This window comes from Mesocricetus auratus, unplaced genomic scaffold (genome assembly GCF_017639785.1).
Source record: "Mesocricetus auratus isolate SY011 unplaced genomic scaffold, BCM_Maur_2.0 Super-Scaffold_100022, whole genome shotgun sequence".
NCBI classification, from domain to species: domain Eukaryota; kingdom Metazoa; phylum Chordata; class Mammalia; order Rodentia; family Cricetidae; genus Mesocricetus; species Mesocricetus auratus.
This window is the reverse complement of record NW_024429203.1, coordinates 33896582-33919270: the sequence shown is the minus strand read 5'-3', so window position 1 is coordinate 33919270 and position 22689 is coordinate 33896582. Positions and strand designations below refer to the sequence as shown.

General features: G+C 40.8%; 1 protein-coding gene across 2 annotated transcripts in view; it reads left to right on the top strand.

Annotated features, from left to right (window-relative positions):
* Etfa (electron transfer flavoprotein subunit alpha) overlaps positions 1-20605 on the top strand; it is a 56839-nt gene extending 36234 nt beyond the window's left edge. For both annotated transcript variants that reach the window (XM_040729950.1, XM_040729949.1), the window contains 3 exons: positions 4141-4206; positions 7173-7253; positions 20352-20605. In XM_040729950.1, the coding sequence (XP_040585884.1) occupies positions 4141-4206; positions 7173-7253; positions 20352-20390 (186 nt within the window). In that variant the 3' untranslated portion in view covers positions 20391-20605. The remainder of the gene's footprint in view (positions 1-4140; positions 4207-7172; positions 7254-20351) is intronic.
* The last annotated feature ends 2084 nt before the right edge of the window (positions 20606-22689 follow it).

The window sequence follows — 22689 nt, the reverse complement described above, 5'->3', positions numbered from 1 at the left end:
GAAGAGCTCTGGAGGCAGAGACAGGTGTATGTCTGTGAGTTCGAGGCCAGCCTGGTCTAAAAAGTGATTCCAGGACAGACTCCAAAGCTACAGAGAAACCCTGTCTCAAAGAAAAAAGGAGGAGAAGGAGGAGGGAGAGGAGGAGGAGGAGGAGGAATACATTAATATGGTTCTATGAGATACCCAAAGGATAAATTTAAGATATATTTATAACACAAAATAAGCCATGTGAGACATTGCATACTTGTAATGCCAGTGTTGAGGAGGTGGGGGTAGGGTGATCCCTGGGGCTTGCTGGCCAGCCAGCCCAGCCAAATTGAAATTGAGCTCCAGGTTCAGTGAAAGACCCTGTCTCAAAAAATAAAGGGGAGAAAGGTTAAAAAAGACACCCAGAGTTGACCTCTAGACTGTGCAGCACTCATATGCACATACAAAGTAGAGAAAAATTAGCTAACCATTACTACTGAACTCTTTTCCTGTTCTGTCTGGTACACTTAAAAATTTTACTATTTGCATCACAGGGCATTTTGGCTGTTCATTTGAATTATAAAGTACCCTTTTCTCAAGTTCTTGTGCTGCCATCTGTTGGAAAGTTATTATAATAAAAATGTAGATTAATAGTGGTGCCTTTCTCCAGAGTTGCTCAGTGTACAGCCTGTTTAATTGTACATGGTAGTCCTGAGGCCATCCTAGAGTACTCCACCCAGATCACCAGTGAGATTAGAGAATTAAAGTTTGAGCAGATTTCAGACTGAGAGAGATGGCGCATCATTGTATCTTGGGAAAACAGATACTGTACTAAAAGCTGAAACCTCAACAATAATCCTAAGAAGCAGGAATTGTTCTGATCCTAGTTTTGAGATGAGCAAGTGGCAAGGGCATAAGGAGGTTAAATAATCGATTATGATGTGGACAGTCTCGAGAGCTTGGGTTCTTGACCCCAGCAGTGATCTATGCACGTCTGTGAGCAGCATCTGAGACTTGTTGTTTAGCTCACAGTTCTTTGTGAGACCTCAGCTCCTGAGTTCTTTGGATGGGTCTACAGGTGTAGGGTTTTGGTTTTGGTTTACCATTGGGGAAAGTAAAAGAATTAGTGCTTTCTTTGGACCAGGTTTAGTGATGCACGCTCTCTCTCTCTCTCTCTCTTTCTCTCATCTCTCTCATCTCTCTTTGGTCCTCCTTCTGTCCTGTGGCTTTACTTCTTCCCTGCAGAGTAAACAGCCCATACTGTTAAAACCAGCTATGTGGTGGGTCTGGTTTTGTGTTCATGTTCTTGTTCTGCCCCTTCCGCCTGCACTCCTTCCCTCTCCCTTCCCTCCCCTCCCCCTTCCCTTCCCTTCCCTTCTCTCCTTCCCTCCCTCTTTCCCCTCTCCCCCTCCCTTTTCCTTTTCTCTTCCTACATTTACTAAAGCCCCTAGGATTAGCTTCAAGAAGCCACCTCCTTCTTCCAGTATGTTTCTGTCTCTAATCCACCTCTTTTTGAACCTTTAATTGCTGTTCTCCCCTCCAACATCTCTCATTTTCTCTCCCAGTTATTTCACTGATTTAGAAGGAAAGTGCCTCAGGGCAGGGATTGTCTTGTGCTGTGAAACAGTATCTGAAGTGCTCCATAAATTAGCTCTGTAGAGTTTTGTACATACTAATTATTATTATTGAAATACAGAAAAATGCTTTCTGAAGCTGGAGGAAGCATCCTAGGATATTAGTCTAATTGCCTGAGCATGTTTTTTAAAAGGAAGAAGAAAGCTTCTCTTCCTGCCTGAGAGTCATAGTCCTTAGCACAGTAGCCCACATCCCCAACTCTTCTCTCCCAAGGTCTTATTTCAGTGCTTCTGGACAGCAAGATGAAGCCCCATTGGTCAGCTGAATCCCTTAGGCTGTTGTTAGTCATAGATAACCTGAAGCACCTGCCTTGGATTGGCCATATTCTGTTGTCTCCTTGGTACATTTATGGTAAAAGGCAATGGGATTCATTCGAAGGAGGCAGAAGTTCAAAGTAGACTTATTTATATTATGCTTGTATTTACTGCCAGAGTGAACTAACATTTTTATTAGCATTTCATGCTACAAATGGAGCTTTTAAGATGTGTTGAATTTTAATGCAGACATGTAGTCAAAAAAACTCATTTATAGGACTATTGATCTTTTCCAATGCTTTCTTTGAGAATCTACATGGAAGAGTGATCAGGAAGAGTGACTAGTGAGACACTTGCTGTCTGAGTAATTTGTTTTAACATTATTACATCAGCTGGGTGTGGTAACATGCTGTAATCCAATTGAGCAAGTCCTGGTGTATTCAGGACAGAACATGTATTAGCTGTTTCCCTTTACTTTCTTTGGTAGACCTCCATCCCAAGATACAGAATCTTTAAGGCAAATAGCTCTTACTATCCACAGATTTGAGATGAGGTGGCCCACCTCCCATGGCACATTGACACCACAGTTTTGTTCACAACTGATAGGAATGGTCTCCTTATAAACATAACTTGAGAAAAGACTAGTACAGCTGGTTCAGAAAACAAGCTCAGATCTTTTTAACTTGATTAACCCATTGTGGAGACAAGACTGCTTCTAGGTTACATAGAGGCACTGTGCTGTTCTAGAAACAGTTGGACCCTGTATGCTCTTTAGGGGAAGGCTCATGGTTATGCTACCAACATGCTAGAGGGGCTGCATCAGAGTTGAAGGATCTCTCAGCCTATGGTATTCAATTCTGGCTATTCATGAGAGTATCCTTGGAGCTTGCTGAAAAAGCATCAGTAGACTGAGATCCCCTCAGGAGGAAAATGACTATGCATGTCCATATATATCTAGGTTTTATGAAATATCATAACACCGGAGGACCATATTACTCATATCCTAGCTGAAATGCTCTCTGAGCAATTGTTAAATTAGCCAGTGGCTTTGAGGTGCCTGCCTTGTGACAAATGTAAGCCTGGTAGAGCCACCTCCAGTGCTTCCTCCATGCTACTCACCCAAAAGGAGTGACACTCTGATTCCATGGCCAGTACCCCTCCCACCCAAGCCAGGGCATGCCAGCTTATGGGTGGGAAAAGGCTCTCAGTTGAAGTTTTAATTATACCCAGTAGGCAAAATGGAGCAGCTAAGCTCTCATAATTAAATGCTTGTTAAATCACTCTTCCATGATGGTAGTTTTAATTTTCAAACATTGGTACTTTACAAATTTTAGATAAGGGGATAGAATAGTAGTTGGCTATGATTTTTCTCCTGATTATTGGGGCCAGAGGGTCTGGAAGTGGTGCAGATGCCATCATCACCCAGGAACGCCCATTTGGGATCCCTTGTGTTGGGCTCTGTAAGCCTCATCCAGTGCTTTCAAGAAGTTTCTTATTTTTTTAATCCAGTGTTTGTGTGTGTGTGTGTGTGTGTGTGTGTTTACACCCAACCATTCATCAATCTTTCTGTGAACACAAGCATACTTAGAACCTCTTAATGCTAATTTGTATTTCTGACCTTTATAGATATGGAAATTTAATAAATAGATCCTAATTACCATTTTCACAAAAATCATTTTGTGAGAAGGCAAACAAGAAAAAAATCTGTCTTAGTATGTTTGACTGTGTGTGTTTATATGTTAATACTGCAGTGTGTGCATGATGTGAATGGGTAGATACAGCATATGTAAGTTGCACAGTGATAACCAAGTGAGTGCCATAAGTGCCAGTGTGAAACTGGGATGGTCGCTGTGAGGTGATGAGCAGCGTTTGGCGCATTATAAATGTTCAGTGTGTGTCTGTATATGTAGTTTTATGTCACCACTACTATAGGAACTCACTAGAAAAAGAACTATGGTACAAAAATAGCTTTTGCCTAAGACTTAAATTGCTAATGGTATATACTTTGTAAAGTATTGTATAGGGCTGGAGATGTAGCACATAGTTGGTGGAGTGCTAACCTAGCATGCCCAAATCCCTAGGTTCAATTACAGCACTCCATAAACTAGGTGTGGTGGTAGATGCCCGTAATATCAGCACTTGGGAAGTAGAGGCAAGAGGATCAGATTTTCAAAGTCATCCCCAGCTAGATAGTGAGTTTGAGACAGACTGGGATACCTGAGACACTGCCTCAAAGGTGTTATATAACATAAATGTATAGTAATAATGTGATCTCTTGTTTCAGGAACTTTATATTGCTGTTGGAATATCTGGAGCCATCCAACATTTAGCTGGGATGAAGGACAGCAAGGTAATCATGGGCAGTAATTAGTGCCAAAAGGAAAATCTTTCACATTTCTATATACATGCAGTTAGAGTGTGTATTTGAACACTTCACATTAACATAGATCTGAGAACTGAGAGATTAAAGCTGCTATGCCCTGCCAGAGATATACTGTTAGTGGGGAGTGGCAGCTCATCACAAGCCACAGCTAAGCCTAAGCTGAGCTTACTGTGTGCTGGGCCCTGTCTGCCTGTGCCTCAGTTTCTTTGTCTCCCAAATGTGGGTGTTAGGTAATCACAAGTATCCATTCCAGCTCTGACAATCTGTGAATTAAGCCTCACATCTTGTCATCTTCACTTGGTGCCCTATGAGAACCACCCTCTCTGGGTTGTTAACAATGTGTGACTAACACATTTTGGGTTAGAGTATTGGGCAATCTTAATACCTTTGAAATTGTCAAAGGTGCACTGTGTAGTCAAAACACTTGATTTTAACTTACTACTTGGACTACATTTGGAAGACCTCTGTAATAACTCTGAACATATATTTCAGAGTGTGACATATTAACTCATGCATAATAATGTACAGTTTGAATTATGAACTTATCTTTCATGAAGGAGGAGATGCATTTGAAACCCTGCATTTATCCATTCAGATGGAAGCTGTATATAAAAGATAATAAAACTTTTAACAGGCTTAAGTTCTAACTTGAAGAAATACATGCACTATCTCTTTGTAGCTTCTAAATGAATTGGTTCAGACCCAGTCAGATTTCACAGTTGGATGGCAGGTTTCTTTACTAAGCTCTGAAAACAACAGTGCCAGTGGGGGAAATGTGACTTATGCATTAACACACACACACACACACACACACACACACACACACACACACACACACGACCTCTCCAATACCAGAAGCTTTAAAATATATGTTTAGATAGACCAATTAAGATGTTTGAAATATTGAGAAGCTAATTTAAAAAACAACAACAACAAAAAAACAAAAACAAATGGTGCCAGGTACCACAAGAGTAACAGAACTGTGCTGTTTTCTGGGATTTTGTTTTTTACTTTTTTTTTTTTAATGGAGTGTGCTGGATGTCTCTACAATTTTATTCAGATGACTGCAGAACCTGGAAAAGCTGTTGCTGCTATTGACACATAACATACTGCTATTATTGGTCTTTTATATAAATATAAATATATATACATATATATAATTTGAATTTTTGGAAACTTTGGCTGTGCTGTCAACTTTGGAAAAAAGTATCCCAGTTTACCGTGTTGAGTTGGCATTGTACAGAAATTAACAGCCATATTGGTCTAGAAATGTTGAACTTAATTTTTTTCCATTTGTACAGGGGTAACGCACTGTATTAAATATGTAAGGTCTTATCTACGTGGGTTTGATTACAAAAACTAATAAAGTATTCTCTAAATAATGAAAACAAAAAAAAAAGATGTTTGAAATACTGCTTCTCCAAAATAAAAGATTATATGCCCAAGAAGATCCTGGTGAAAATTCCCCTCACCTGGCAGCAGGACTAGTTGCTAAAGCTAAGGGAAGCAAAACAGACTTGATAGTGTATGTCTAAGCGAACCAGGAACAGCTGAAATATGGAGACCACAGTTGGGGAACAATCTGTGAGAATAAGCTTCTCTGTCTTTTGTGGGGAGCTAATGATTTTGATTGGTAATTTTTATTAAACTCTAAAATGGGGTATTAAAATGGCTTAAATCTAATAATTGTATTGACTATGAGCTGCAGGTTTTTAAATTAGCATGATAGTATAGTTGAATGTGAGATTTGATTATTGTAGCAAATTATTCGATATATTGTACTATATACATAGTGATATGGTTGAATGTAATGTGTGCATTTAAAACAGGTAGAAGAAAAACTTGAATTTACAAGGAGCTATTGAAAGCAAACAACACTTTATCATAGCAGTTTTATAGTTGATAATTTAAGAATATTATTTTAGTAATCCAGAAAAGTATATCCATACCACTCTTTTTAATATCATTGTGGTTCCTAGCCCATAGTTATGTGCTCACTCTTTTAAAATAACTTTTATGTAGTGGGATGAAAAAGCTTTCAGATGATTAAACTGTCAAGTGTTTGACTAGGTGGCCTCCAGGAGAATCGTTAACCATCATCAATTAAATAAATCTCTGCTTCTAGCTGTGAAGCAGGGTACTCATTCCCAGAAGAGAAGCATCAGTGAAAACTGGATTTGAGGCTTACATGTGAAACTCATATATTGTCTTAGCTGACCAGCATCAAGGACACACTGAGCTCCAGCCTCAGTTTTTCTGACATGTTCTACTGTCCCTTTCAGGAGCTCTGCTAGGGGGATTGGACATGTTCTGAAGCCTTTATTTTAGGCCACACTACATCAAAATAATGTCAGTGGATTTCTCAAGATATAATGACAGGTAGTTAGAAATTTAACTTTACCTTTAGAGAACTGAATTATTATAATCCACTGTCCATTAAAATAATACTACATTTGAGTCTCAGCTCTAACTTTACTTAATTGTAATGGTGTTCAAAACAACTATGGGAAATATCAAACCATTCTCCCTATTCTGTAAGTAACCATCACAGTCATTCATATTTAAGAATGTGTCTGTAATAGCAGGTTGGCAAGATAGCTTTCATATACTCAGAGCAGATCCAAATGGAATAGACTATAAAGGAAACAAAAGTTTACAGATGCTATGGTTTGGGTATAGATTTGTTACTATCTTATCCAAAAGTTAAAGGTTTTTTCTTAAGTTAAAGAATTTTAAGTGGATAATAATTTTAAACCCTTTACTCTGAGATAGGCTAGTGGTAATGTTTTACTACAATACTACCCAAAACCTTCTTATATGTGTACTGTTGGCATAGAAATTCCAAATTAGTCTTGACAGATTGACTATTAGTGTATTGTAAGAGGGAAGTTAAAAACAGAACCATCAATCAGTGTGCTGTTTTCACTTCACAGACAATTGTGGCTATTAACAAAGACCCAGAAGCTCCAATTTTCCAAGTGGCAGATTATGGGATAGTCGCAGATTTGTTTAAGGTAAGCTAGGGGATTGCTGTCACCAACATTGACATCCAGTAGGTTTTGACAAGGATGAAACAAAAGACAAAAATGTGTGTTGTGCATCTGTATCCATGCTGTTAATATAGTACATAATTTTGTCCTACTTAAAATGTAGTCTCCCTAACAGCTTTATGATGTTACTATATAACACAGTTTTCTTCTTTTGAAGAAATCCGGATTGTAAAATATCCACAAGGCTCTTGGCATATCAAACACTGAATCAGCATAGTGTAAAGTGACACATAAGGTAGAACCTAGGACCACATCTGGTAGATAGGCTTAAGAAATGAGTGTCAAGTCTTTGTTTGGGGATTGCTGAGGATAGGAGGCCTTTTCAGGGAAGAGTTGGCACTCAAGTCCAGTTTAACTGGCTCAACAGGAATATTCTGTTTACTAAATTTGAAAGTTAAGGCCTTTCTCGTGTGATAGGTTTATGGAAAACACTTTTTTCCCCCATTTTAAACACTCCATTTGAGAGGAGGCTGGGAGTCCAGCGAAGCGGCGGTTCTTCCAGCAGCATCAGGTAAACAGGCCGGCTTCCCGGCCTGTGCTCCAGTGCCTGCAGATCGCCTGGGACCTGCACAGAGCTCCCAATCCCGGCGGGAGCCAAGCACCCCAGACTCCGGATCTTCGCTCACACCAACGAGACCAGGAAAGGAGAGGAGGCTGGGAGTCCAGGGAAGCGGCGGTTCTTCCAGCAGCATCAGGTAAACAGGTCGGCTTCCCGGCCTGTGCTCCAGTGCCGGCAGATCCCCTGGGACCTGCACAGAGCTCCCAATCCCGGCGGGAGCCAAGCACCCCAGACTCCGGATCTTTGCTCACACCAACGAGACCAGGAAAGGAGAGGAGGCTGGGAGACCAGCGAAGCGGCGGTTCTTCCAGCAGCATCAGGTAAACAGGCCGGCTTCCCGGCCTGTGCTCCAGTGCCTGCAGATCCCCTGGGAACTGCACAGAGCTCCCAATCCCGGCGGGAGCCAAGCACCCAGACCCCAGGTCTTCTCTCCCACCAACGAGACCAGGAAACCAGAGGACCCAGGGAGACCAGGGGAGTAGCTGTTCTGGATCAAGTACAACAGGACCCAGCATAGGGTCCAGGGGACCAGGTAAAGGATAAGCGCCCCAGATTCCTGTTCTTCTCCACCCACGGGACCAGCATTCGGACAAGGAATAGAAGAACCACCAGATTATTGGACTTGCTAGCACCCACCAAAAGGGAACGCTGGTCCCCAGACCAGTAAGGGGCTCTTTCTGTACCCACTAGAAGAAGAGATGGGAAAGAGACAATACAAAAACACAGTCAGCAACAGAAAAACAAATATGACACCGCCAGATTCTAGAGACTCCACACCAGCAAGATCCCAACATTCCAATGCGGACGAAACAGAAGAGAACGACCTTAAAAGCACTTTCATGAAAATGATAGAGGCCCTAAAAGAGGATATTGGAAAATCCCTCAAAGAAATGGAAGAAAAAACAAACCAAAAAATGCAAGAATTGGAAGAAAAAACAAACCAAAAAAGGCAGAAAATGGAAGAAGAAATGAAGCAAAAAATGCAAGAAATGGAAGAAAAAACAAAGCAAAAAATGCAAGAATTGGAAGAAGAATCATACCAAAAAAGGCAGGAAATGGAAGAAGAAACAAAGCAAAAAATGCAAGAAATGGTAGAAAAAACAAAGCAAAAAATGAAAAAAATGGAAGAAGAAACAAACCAAAAAAGGCAGGAAATGGAAGAAGAAACAAAGCACAAAATGCGAGAAATGGAACAAAAAACAAACCAAAAAATGCAAGAAATGGAAGAAAGAACAAACCAAAAAATTCATAAAAGGCAACAAACGGACGAACAGATAAACAGAAAATTGCAAGAAGCAATGCAAACACTGCAAGGGTTGAAAACTGAAATAGAGTCATTAAAAAAAACACAATCTGAAGAAAGGCAGAAAATAGAAAAGCTGGACAAACAGACAGGCACTACCAATACAAGCATTACCAACAGAATAGAAGAGATGGAAGAGAGAATCTCAAGTGTTGAAGATACGCTAGGAGAAATGGATTTATCAACCAAAGAAAACCTTAAATCCAACAAATCCTTAACACAAAACATCCAGGAAATATGGGACACCATGAAAAGACCAAACCTAAGAATAATAGGTATAGAAGAAGGAGAAGAAATCCAGCTCAAAGGGGCAGAAGGCATATTCAACAAAATCATAGAAGAAAACTTTCCCAACCTTAAGAAAGACATGCCAATGAAGGTACAAGAAGCCTACAGAACACCAAATAGAGTGGACCACAAAAAAAATCCCCTCGCCACATAATAATCAAGACCCCAAACATACAGAATAAAGAAAGAATATTAAGAGCAGCTAAGGAAAAAGGTCAAGTAACATATAAAGGCAGACCTATCAGAATTACACCTGATTTCTCCATGGAAACGCTGAAAGCCAGAAGGTCCTGGATAGATATTCTACCTACACTAAGAGACCACGGATGCCAGCCCAGACTACTATACCCGGCAAAGCTCTCAATCACTATAGACGGAGAAAACAAGATATTCCATGACAAAACTAGATTCAAGCAATATGTGTCCACTAACCCAGCCCTACAGAAAATTTTGGAAGGAAAACTCCAACCCAAGGAAGCTAACTACAACCAGAAAAACATAAGCATTAGAGAATCTCTCTCTACCAACAGCCAAAAGAACAAAGGGGTGAAATTCCACACATAATTCCACCAACAACAACCATCGCAAATCGAAGAAGGATGAGCAATCATTGGTCATTAATATCCCTCAATATTAATGGCCTTAACTCACCCATAAAAAGACACAGACTAGCAGATTGGATTCGAAGACAGAACCCTTCCTTCTGCTGCATACAGGAAACACACCTCACCCTTAAAGACAGACATTACCTGAGAATTAAAGGTTGGGAAAAAATTTTTCAATCGAATGGACCCAAGAAACAAGCCGGGGTAGCAATCCTAATATCTAACAAACTAGACTTTAAAATAAAATCAATCAAAAGAGATGAAGGAGGTCATTACATACTCATCACAGGTGAAACCCACCAAGAGGAAGTGTCTATTCTGAACATCTATGCCCCAAATACAAAGGCATCCACATTCGTTAAAAAACATTATTAGAACTTAAATCTCATCTAAAGCCCCACACAGTTATAGTGGGAGATTTCAACACACCACTCTCACCACTAGACAGGAATACCAAACAGAAACTCAACAAAGAAGCAAAAGGGCTAATAGAAGTAATGACCCAACTGGGATTAACAGATATCTATAGAACATTTCATCCACATAAAAAAGAATATACCTTCTTCTCACCACCACATGGAACCTTCTCAAAAATCGACCACATACTTGGCAACATATCAAACCTCAGCAGCTACAAAAAAATTGGAATAACTCCATGCATCTTATCAGACCACCATGCTTTAAAATTAGAATTCAACAACAACACAAATTGCAGAAAACCTACAAACTCATGGAAATTGAATAATGCTCAACTGCACCATCCCTGGGTCAAAGAGGAAATAAAAAAAGAAATTAAAGACTTCCTCGAATTCAATGAGAATGAAGACACAACATACCCAAACCTATGGGACACTTTGAAAGCAGTGCTACGGGGAAGTTCATAGCGCTAAATGCTCACATGAAGAAACAGGAGAACAGTTATACCAGAGAATTAACATCACAGCTGAAAGCTCTAGAACACAAAGAAGCACACTCCCCCAGGAGGAGTAGACGCCAGGAAATAATCAAATTGAGGGCTGAAATCAATAAAGTAGAAACCAGGAAAACAATACAAAGAATCAACGCAACGAAGAGTTGGTTCTTTGAGAAAATCAACAAGATAGACAAACCTTTGTCCAAACTTACCAAACAGCAGAGAGTGAACACGCAAATTAACAAAATTAGAAATGAAAAGGGGGACATAACAACAGACTCTGAGGAAATCCAGAGAATCATTAGGTCATACTTTGAAAACCTGTACTCCACAAAATTCGAAAATTTAAAGGAAATGGATGACTTCCTGGACAGCTATCAATTGCCAAAACTAAATCAAGAACAGATAAGCAATTTAAATAGACCTATAACCCCTATGGAAATAGAAGCTGTCATCAAAAGTCTCCCAACCAAAAAAAGCCCAGGTCCAGATGGCCTCAGTGCAGAATTCTACCAGAAATTCAAAGAACAGCTTATACCAATTCTTCTCAAAGTGTTCCACACAATAGAAGCAGAAGGGTCTTTGCCAAACTCTTTCTATGAGGCTTCAATAACCTTGATCCCCAAGCCACACAAAGATACAACTAAGAAAGAGAACTTCAGACCAATATCCCTCATGAACATTGATGCAAAAATACTCAATAAAATACTGGCAAATCGGATCCAAGAACACATCAAAACAATCATTCACCACGATCAAGTAGGTTTCATCCCAGGAATGCAGGGATGGTTCAACATACGAAAATCCATCAACGTAATCCACCATATAAACAAGCTGAAAAACAAAAATCACATGATCATCTCACTAGATGCTGAAAAAGCCTTTGACAAAATCCAACACCCCTTCATGATAAAGGTCTTGGAGAGATCTGGGATAACAGGGACATACTTAAACATAATAAAAGCTATATACAGTAAACCAACAGCCAACATCAAACTAAATGGACAGAAACTCAACGCAATTCCTCTAAAATCAGGAACAAAACAAGGCTGTCCACTCTCTCCATACCTTTTCAACATGGTACTTAAAGTCCTAGCTATTGCCATACGACAACAAAGGGGGATCAAGGGGATACAAATTGGGAAGGAAGAGGTCAAACTTTCACTGTTTGCAGATGATATGATAGTTTACATCAATGACCCAAAGAACTCTACCAGGGAACTCTTACAGCTGATTAACACCTTCAGCAAAGTGGCAGGCTACAAGATCAACTCAAGAAAATCAGTAGCCCTACTATATACAGATGATAAAAGGGCTGAAAGAGAAATCAGAGAAACATCACCCTTTACAATTGCCACAAACAACATAAAATACCTTGGGGTAACGCTAACCAAACAAGTGAAAGACCTGTATCGTAAGAACTTTGAATCTTTAAAGAAAGAAATTAAAGAAGCCCTCAGAAAATGGAAAGATCTCCCATGCTCTTGGATAGGTAGGATCAATGTAGTAAAAATGGCAATCCTGCCAAAAGCAATCTACAGATTCAATGCAATCCCCATTAAAATCCCAGCACAGTTCTTCACAGACCTTGAAAGAACAATAATCAATTTTGTATGGAAAAACAAAAGACCCAGGATAGCCAAAACAACCCTGTTCAACAAGGCAACGTCCGGAGGCATCACCATCCCTGACCTCAAGCTCTATTATAGAGCTATAGTCCTGAAAACAGCTTGGTATTGGCACAAAAATAGACAGGTAGACCAATGGAATCGAATTGAAAACCCGGGTATTAACCCACACACGTACGAACATCTGATCTTTGACAAAGAAGCTAAAAATATACAATGGAATAAAGAAAGCATCTTCAACAAGTGGTGCTGGCATAATTGGAGACTGGCATGTAGAAGAATGCAGATCGATCCATGTCTATCGCCATGCACAAAACTTAAGTCCAAATGGATCAAAGACCTCAACATAAATCCAGCCACACTGACCTCTTAGAAGAGAAAGTGGGTGGTACCCTTGAACGAATTGGTACAGGAGACAGCTTCCTGAACATAACACCAGTAGCACAGGCAGTAAGATCAACAATTAATAAATGGGACCTACTGAAACTGAGAAGCTTCTGTAAGGCAAAGGACACAGTCAGCAAGACAAAAAGGCAGCCCACAGAATGGGAAAAAATATTCACTAATCCCACATCTGACAGAGGGTTGATCTCCAAAATTTACAAAGAACTCAAGAAGCAAGTCTCCAAAACACCAAAGGACCCTATTAAAAAGTGGGCTGCAGAACTAAATAGAGAGTTTTCAATAGAGGAGTCTAAAATGGCTGAGAGGCACTTGAAAAAGTGCTCAACATCCTTAGCCATCCGGGAAATGCAAATCAAAACAACTCTCAGATACCATCTCACCCCTGTCAGAATGGCTAAAATCAAAAACACCAATGACAATTTATGCTGGAGAGGATGTGGTGAGAGGGGGACACTCCTCCATTGCTGGTGGGAGTGCCAACTGGTTCAGCCACTTTGGAAATCAGTATGGAGATTCCTCAGAAAAATGGGAATAAACCTACCACAAGACCCAGCAACTCCACTCTTAGGCATATATCCAAAAGATGCCCATTCATACGACAAAGAGGTCTGTTCTACTATGTTCATAGCAGCTTTAATTGTAATTGCCAGAACGTGGAAGCAACCTAGATGTCCCTCACCTGAAGAGTGGATAGAGAAAATGTGGTACATCTACACAATGGAGTACTATTCAGCAGAAAAAAATAATGGAATCATGAGATTCGCAGGCAAATGGATGACACTAGAAGAAACCATCCTGAGTGAGGTAACCCAGTCACAAAAAGAGAAACATGGCATGTACTCTCTCATATATGGATTTTAGACATAGATCTGGGGAGTGCCAGCCTACAATCCTATGGCCAGAGAGTCTGGGAAACAGAAACTTTATTTAGTGGCTGATCGAAGAAGAGGCAGACTCCCTTGGTTAAGTACTGAGCTGAACTCAAGAAAGCCAGTAACAGAGAGGGAGGACTGATGATCAAAGGGATTAAGACTGGGCTGGTTTAACCCCCAGAAACAGCTGACCAGACAAAGGTTAACTCTTGAATCCCAGGCATTAGCCTGGGAAGCCAGCATGGGACTGATCAAGACCCCCTGAATCTGGGTGTCAGTGAAGAGGCCTAGGTAATCTATTGAGCCTTGGGCAGCAGATCAGTACCCATCCCAAGTATACACATGGACTTTGGACTCCAATAGAACAATGTGAGGTGCACTCTCACCCAGAACTCTTGGGAAAGGGTCTAGGCCCTGCCCTATATGAAATGACACACTATGGACACCCCCATGGAGGGCCTCACCCTCCCTGGAGAAATGAGAGGATAACGGGGGGGAGGGAGGGGAGGGCACGGGAGGAAGGGAGGGAATGGGAGAGGGACCTGGAACTGACTTGTGAAGCAACCTTGATTCTTATCTAAATTTAAACTGGAAAATAAAATTTAAAAAAATAAGTCAAAAATAAAAAAATAAAAAATAAACACTCCATTTGTGAGTATTCTTACCCTGCTACTTCTATGTGTTTGCCTTCCCCATGAGAAACACTAGTTTAATCATGGAAACTTAATTAGCAAGTTGTAGTTGATGATCACCTGAAGTGTACTTAGCAACATTTAAAGGTGCATAGCTCATGGCTGACCCAGCTTCATCTTGTTGCTCTGGCCTGCCTATGCAGAATCACTCATGTAGAAGTTGGCACTCTGAAAGTAGCATTTAGCCATAAGAAAAATGGGTATGCCAGAAAAGGAATCCCCAGCATGAAACTATGTTGAGGGAGTATGTGCCACATTGGGGAGGCTGCAGCCTGAGAATAGAGGCAGGGCAGTTCACACCAGATAAACTGACTCGAAGCAGGGAAAAATAGACTGGAGACCCTTCAGCTACTCAGTTGCACTCACTATTGCCTCAGACTGTAGAAAAACTAGGAAGCTGTTGTTTCATCATCCTTCCTTCCACTCAAGGGACCCTCTAACGAACCTAGGCCATGTTTGGGGGAAAATATAACCCACTTCAGTGATGCTGAGGTTCTTTGTCAAGAATCTGGAGTTCATGTAGGTCAGCTGCTCCTGTTTGACCTAGTTTGACCTAGGTGTGTAAGTGTTAGGGGAGTTGTTTAGCCACTGAGATGTCTTGGTGAGAGAGCCAACTGTGTGTGTGTGTGTGTGTGTGTGTGTGTGTGTGTGTATGTGTGTGTGTGTGTGTGTTTTGCTATGGATTAAAGTCAGAGTCTTTTGTTGTTGCTTTTTTTTTCTTGTTTTGGGTTTTTTTTGTTTGTTTGTTTGTTTGTTTGTTTGAGACAGGGTTTCTCTATGTAACAGCCCTGGCTGGGTTTTGCTGTAGACCAAACTGGCCTTGAACTCACTGAGATTCGCCTGCCTCTAGCTCCCAAGTGCTGGGATTAAAGGTGTGCGCCACCACCGCCCACCGTAAATGCTAGGCAAGTGTTCTTACCACTGAGTTCACTCCCAGCCTTGAAAAAGAAAATTTTATTATCTCTGTGTGGCTTTATCCTTCAAAAATTTTGAATTAGGGCAGAAGTTAGAAATACTATGGCATATTAAGACCTTTAATTCAAATTCTGTCTTGTCTTCATACTAGTTATATTATCTCAGCCAAATTAATGTTGCTGAATGTCACCTTCATCATAAGTATTATAAATATTAAACTGCCTATCTTAAGGATGATAATGAAGATTGTGATTACACTACATCTACTGCAGTCTGAGAAATATCAACTTACCTGTTTATATTTTCTCCTATTTAGATATATAATAGGTATTCAAAGTAGTTGGTAAATATTATAAAGGTATTAGAATGACAGGACATTGAATATCACCTGACTTTTGTTTAATATAGTGGCTTTATTGATATAAAATAGTCATTCTGTAAAGTTTACTCTTTTTAAATGTAGAATTCAGGGCTGGAGAGATGGCTTAGCACATACTGCTCTTGTGAAGGACCTGAGTTTGGTTCCCAACTTTTATATCAAGCAGCTAACAACCTCTTGGAACTCTAGCTCCAGAGGATCAAACATTTTCTTCTGGCCTCTGTGGGCACCTGCATTCATGTGCACAAACCCCACACAGACTTGCAATTTAAACAATTTTAGTATATCTTTTAAATGTATAATTAGAGCCTGTAAGTTGGTTTAACAGGTAGAGGCACTTGCTGCATACCTGACAACCTGATCTCTGGGACACATATGGTACTCCTGCCCCACAAAGTTGTCCTCTGACCTCTCTGCACACATCATCATACATGTGCTGCATCCACACACTTACATACAAATAAATGCAGATAAAATATATAATTAATTGATTGTTAGTCTATTTATGCTGCTGTACAACTAACCTAATGTTAATATAGTTCCATTCCACTGCAGAGAAGTCCTGTACCCATAATCTCTGTGTTACATGCTCCCCAAATCTACTTTAGTCCACAGACTTTGCTCATCCTGGCCTCTTTCTGTAGCTGGAATCATTAATACTGTGATCTTTCTTACTGCTTTCCCTGAGCTTAAGGCTCAAGTTTCAGCTATGTTAGTGCTTCATTTTTTCTCCTGACAAGCAGCAACCATTACTGGATATGCCACATTTGTTTGTTCATTCAGTTGTTTCTGCTTTTTTGTTATTATGAATGATGACAGTATGAACATCCATGTATAGATTTCTGTGCAGACAACAGTGTTTACTTTTTTGGAGTTCGTTTCTTGGCATGAAATTGCTGTAGAAGTCTTGCATCAATTTGCTTTCAGAGCAGCTGTACCAGTTTACACTCCCACTGGAAGGATGTGGGGCTCTGAGTGTTCTATACACTCACTAGCACATGTTACTGTGTCTTTCTGATTATACAGGTCCTTGTGGATGTGAAGTGGCATCTTTTAGTTGCGATTTGTATTTTCCTGGTGACTGTTGATGCTGACTTTTTTTGTATTATTAGCTGTTTGCATATTTTCTCTGTATAAATGACTTGCATTGTTAAATTGTGTTGTCTTTTTGTTCTTGAGTTGTAAGCATTGTTTGTGCTGGAAGTTAGCTCTTTATCAGATATGATTCCCAGCGTGGTCCATCATTCTGAGTTTGCCTTTTCACTTTCATTATAGTATAAACGTTTTAAATGTTGATTAAGTCTGACTTACCCATTTTTTTAGTCTTTTCTTGCCTATGCTTCTTATACCTAAGAAAACTTTTCCTAATACACTGTAGTAATCATTGGGTTTCAAGTATGTGTTCAAATCCCTGCTTTCATTTTCTTTGCATACACACAGAGTGGAATTGCCCAGTCATATAGTAAGTGCATCTTAGCTTTTTGAAGACCTAGACAGCTTTCACAGAAGTTACACCATTTCACATTCCTACTGGCAGTGTATAAGATTTTTCCCACAGCCTCACCAACACTTATTTTCTGTTCATTTAATTAGAACCACCCTAGAGATGAAGTAGTATCTCAGTTATAGTTTTAATTTATATTGCACCAGTAGCTAATGATGTTAAGAACATTCAAGCACATGAAAAGATGCTTATTGAACATGTCTACCCAAGTCCTTTGCTTCATTTTTATTGGTGCTAGAGGTAGAAACCAGGGCTTCATGCATTTTAGGCAAATGCTCTACCACTTAGCTATATCCAAAGTCTTTGGTTAAGCTGTTCATCTTTTTTGTTGAGTTCTTTGCATACTCTTAATATGAAGCCATTATCAAAAAAACAAAATGGTTCTTAAATACTTCTTCCCATTCAGTAAAGGGTTTTGTTTTGTATTTATTTATTTTTGTTTGTTTGTTTGTTTGAAACAGGGTTTCACTTTGTTGCCCTGGTGGGCCTAGAACTCACTATGTCGAGCAGGCTGGGCTTGAACTCATGAACTAACTGCCTCTCCCTCCCAAGTGCTGGGATAAAAGGTGGTATCACCATGCACAACTTTACTCTGACTTTTTTGACAATTTCTTTAGATGTACAAATGCTTTTAATTTTGATGAAGTCCAGTCTGTTTATTGTCTCCTTTCATTGCTTGTACTTTTATTACTGTATCTGAGAGTCGATGGCCAAGGTAAAGTAATGAAGATTCACTCTTAGCTTTTCTTATAACAACTTCATGGTTATAGTCATTGTCTGTTTTGAGTAGATTTTTTTATATGGTATGTGATAGGGTCCCACCTTCATTCTTTTCCATGTGGAAGTCTGTTTGCCCTGCACCCTCTGTTGAAGAGATCATAGTGTTCCCCTGGGGTGGATTTGTTATGCCACCTGTCTTCTCACCACAGCCATTGTACTCTCTGTTACCTCTTGAACCTGCTTTATTTATCTCCACTATTGCGTGTTCACGCTCCCCCCCTCCTGTCTCTCCCTCTCTTTTAATCAGATTCCTTTACTTCTCTAAGATTATATTCTGAATTTTCCTGGGATATACTGGTCTCTTCTTTCTTAAAAACTCCTGAATTTGGAGCATGTAGTGCTGTTTCTCTCATTCTCCTACATTTGGTATAAGATGACCATATTTAGAGTATGTTTCTAGTAACAATTGATCAACAAGCTCAATGTACAGTTTGTTGATTTTTTTATATGTCCATAGAACTGTATAGCCATCCCTTAATCCTAGTACATTTTCATCGCACTGAAGAGAAGTCCCATACCCAGAGATGTCTCCACTCTCCCAGCTGTAGAGGAACATGTTCATTATGTGTTTATGGCAGTAGACTGCTTCTTTTTAAATCCAAGTCTCCTTTGAGTTGCTCTTCCTGAGTAGGACTTGGCTGCCTCTGCCACGTCTAAAGGTGATTTAAAATAAGAATCCAGGACTTTCAGTATGCCCAGGGCTTTACATTTAGCGTTTTCTCTCTAATGGATTATATAGACTCCTTGTAAAGTCTGCTCTTGGTGTAATAATGACAAGAGAAAGTCCTCTTGACTCTTCTGTGTCAATTGTGGTGAGGAACATTAGGTAGAGTAGACTTTTATACATCCTAAATGTTTGATCTCCTGGGGAAAGATGTTGCTGTGCTATGGCATATTTTTCATGAAATGCACTGGTCCCCCATGGGGCCCAAGGAGCATGTCATCCCTGTGACTGGCATGAGCTCATGGTGCCTCACTGAGGAGAGCTGGGGAAGTGGTGCCAGCACTTAGAGCTGCCCTGAGCAAACGCCTGCTGGCTCCATGGTAAACACAGGCCTTTTAATAGGTTGGAGACAAAGTGACATTCGGAAGAAACAACATGTCGACAATTTCCTTAATAAATTTTGTAGGAATGTATTAGTTCCACCTTGTGGAAATGTAACTCTCTTAAATAATTGAGAGACTGCATTCATCAGTGCAGCGGCCAGTGGCGATCACTGTGAGCTAGGGCAGCTCACAGCCCTTTGAAAGACTGGGTAATTGATATTTTACACAAACGACCTGGCTGGTGTTTGGAATGTCTGTGTGGCATTCCACAGTTCCACTGTCTGCTCTCCTCTGCTGTCCAAATGTCGTATTCTAGTTGCACCTGCTGACCCGACAGGACTAAGGGTCGCAGTTAATTGTGTTTTAGAATGGGCATCAGCCTGGTCATTTGTGCTTGCTGTGGTTTATTCTGTCTGCTTACCAGCCGCAGCATTAGCACAAATCTTGATTTTAATGAAAAGTGGTGATACTGAATGTTCAGTTCATTTGAATGTGCCACATTATAGCAACATATGTTGAGAAAGCCAACAGAATGTTTATGAAGTGTGCATTGCAAGAACTAAAGAGTCGCAAATGGGCAATGGTGGTGTAGCTTTAATCCCAGCAGTTGGGAGGCAGAGACAGAGGCAGGAGGATCTCTGTGAGTTTGAGGCCTGGTCTACAATGCGAGTTCCAGGACAGCCAGAGCAGTTCCACAGAAAAGCCCTGTCTTGAAAAACAAAAAGAACGAAAGAGCAAGTGCTAGAGGAGTTTGGTAGTTGTGAGTAGCGACACTGGTGTGCAGACTTGAAGGGAAGTGAGGTGCACAGTGAAGGTAGGAAGGGTGCTGGGGAATACTCACGTCAAGAGGTTTCGCTGCTCTCAGCCCCGAGAGAACTGAGCCTCCTACTAAGTATTTTTAATTGTGGTTGTAGCAAAAGGCATCCAGGCAGAAGTTGGCTCTAGACGCTGGCATCCTGTGTTCCTGGTGAGCTCTGCCCACAGAGGTTTCACCAGGGGTGGGAGAAAAGAGCGAGTGAGCAAGGAATTTGTGTGCCTGGAGGGCATTTGTGTGCCAGAGATTTGCCATGATTTTAGCCTCCAGGTCCTCCCCAAGAGCTGTGGTCTTATGTCAGGGAGGGCTTAAGATGTTTAATTATTGTTCTCACTTTTCTTGTTTGTTTGTTTTACAGGTGGTTCCTGAAATGACAGAAATACTGAAGAAAAAATAAATCGAAATCATATCTTAAGGAAACTGTCAAAAGTATTCAGCTGAAATCATAAAAATTCATAATCTGAGGAAAGAAAATATTCTAACAGCAGCTAGAATGGCTTTTGATGAATCAATTACTCCTTTTTAAATTTTTGTGGTCCTAAACAATTATTTTTTGACATTTTCTAATCTGTAATAAAATATATAATAAAGTTTTGTCATCCTTTAAAATTACTACCAAAACATGCCTAATTTCTTAAATAAAGGAGAAATTGAAAAAAGGGAATAAAATGCATGTCTAGCCAGGTGTGGTGGCTTTCACCTTTAATTGCAGCACTCCAGAGGCAGATGGATCTCTGTGAACTCAAAGCTAGCCTAGTCTACCTAGCAAGTTCCAGCCAAGCAGGGCTACATCGACCCTATCTCAGAACATCACCATCATCATTGATTTCTTCACTTGTCATATGCCTGGGTGCTTTCTGTTGTATGCAATATTGTAAGCATGAAACTTTCCCATAGCCTGATCACCCTAGTATCGTCATTGAATGGCATATCCCAGAAGATAAGAGCTGGACTAGCAAATTCAAAGCTACAGAAGCTTGACCACAAAGTGTGAATGTTCCAGAGCACTCGTCTTCAGACAAAGTAAACCTGACCATGCTGAAAGTATTTGGTTGGTTTAACTCAAACTTCAGTTGTCCATCTTAGGGGTTTGTCAGCTTTCAGACTTTGTGTCTGCAAAGGATGAGGACTCTTTGAGACTGTATAACTTTTATGCAGATAGTTTGATACTATACTATGAATGTTCAGAATTCTGCTCAGAAAATACTCTGTCCTTTCCTTTACTCTCCTGGTATTAACCTCCATGTGGAGAAAAGCAACCAGGCCCCTTCATCATCTGCACAGGTGGTCATCACTTGCGCTCTCCTGCCCTAGGGTTCTGATGCACCAGGAATACAAGTCAGGATGCCTGCAGGTCTGAGACAAAGGTGGGTGAGGCTATGACCATGTCTGCAGGAAGCCCTTGGCAAGTTTCTGGGGTGGCGCCCTGTGTGGAGCATGCAGCACCACAAGGAAGAGATAGGATGTGAGCAGTGAGAGAAGGGCAGTGGGGTCTCTAGACCCCATGTGGCCATCCTGTCCCTCCCACTGCTGCCCAATTGAGCCTGTTTTGACTTGCAGTCACTTGCTGCAAAGTGCTTTTGGAAGCTGTGGCATTGTAGCCTTTTAGTTAGGTGAGAGGGCTACAGTAAAGTGATAGCTCTTCATAAGTCATGAACACATTCGTGCCATAGGCTCCTAGAATGCCAGGACTTTGGGGTCATCTGACTGGGCCCCTGGATGTCCAGGTCGAAATAGTGGGGCACAGAGGAGAGAAAACCATAACTCAAATTGCCTGAGCATTCATGGTTTCAGTCACCTCATGAAGTGATTATTTTTCTATCTTTGGGGTACCTTTTAGGGGCTTCTCCATTTACCTCATCTCTGTTGTGGGGGCAGGAGCAATGGCAGATGTGATAGCTGTAGGGGGGCCCTCGTTGAGATATACTGGTCAGAGAGGAACACCTCAAGGAGTGCCTTATTTCTGAGTAGAACTGATTTCATTTCTCCACTGATTCCTCTTGTCATAGCTGCCCTGCCCCAGCTCCAAGAACCAGAATTTACTGGACACAGCTCATATCATCCTCACCATAGCATTTAGCATTTTCATTTCACTTGCCAAGCTGGTAAGTTCTGAGAAATGTCCAGACACCTTTGCATGTACAAACCTAGATGCCCTAGTCAACTCTATACCTAGTGTTCATGCTATGTATACACACACATATATATATATATCTTCAGCACAGTCAATTTGTTTACGTCTATCCCACCGTTGTGTGTTGTACCATGTTACTACCACACAATAGGAAATTGGCAGCACCGCCGCAGTCTTACAGGACTATGGCCACATAGGTGTTCTGCAGTTCTTGACTGCACAGTGTTTGCTGTGCATGTAGTCAGGCACTGTTACTGCCCTATCCCTCTAGTCTTCATAATGGTCGTTAGATTATATTCAGCTTTTGTTGGTTTACAGCAATAACTATAACCTCTTCGAGGTTATGTAACTTCAAATTCAGACAGCTAAACCAGAGCCAGGATTTGAAACTGTGCAGTCTGCCTTCAGAGTGGTGACTTCACTAGGAATCTGATTCTCCCTCAACTCAAGGGACAGGGGGACCAGGGCTACACAGGAATCAGCCTCAGACACAGCACTAAGTGATGCCTGCCACTGATGAGGCTTTGTAGTGAAAAGGAGAGGCAGTGCTTGGTCTAGTGTC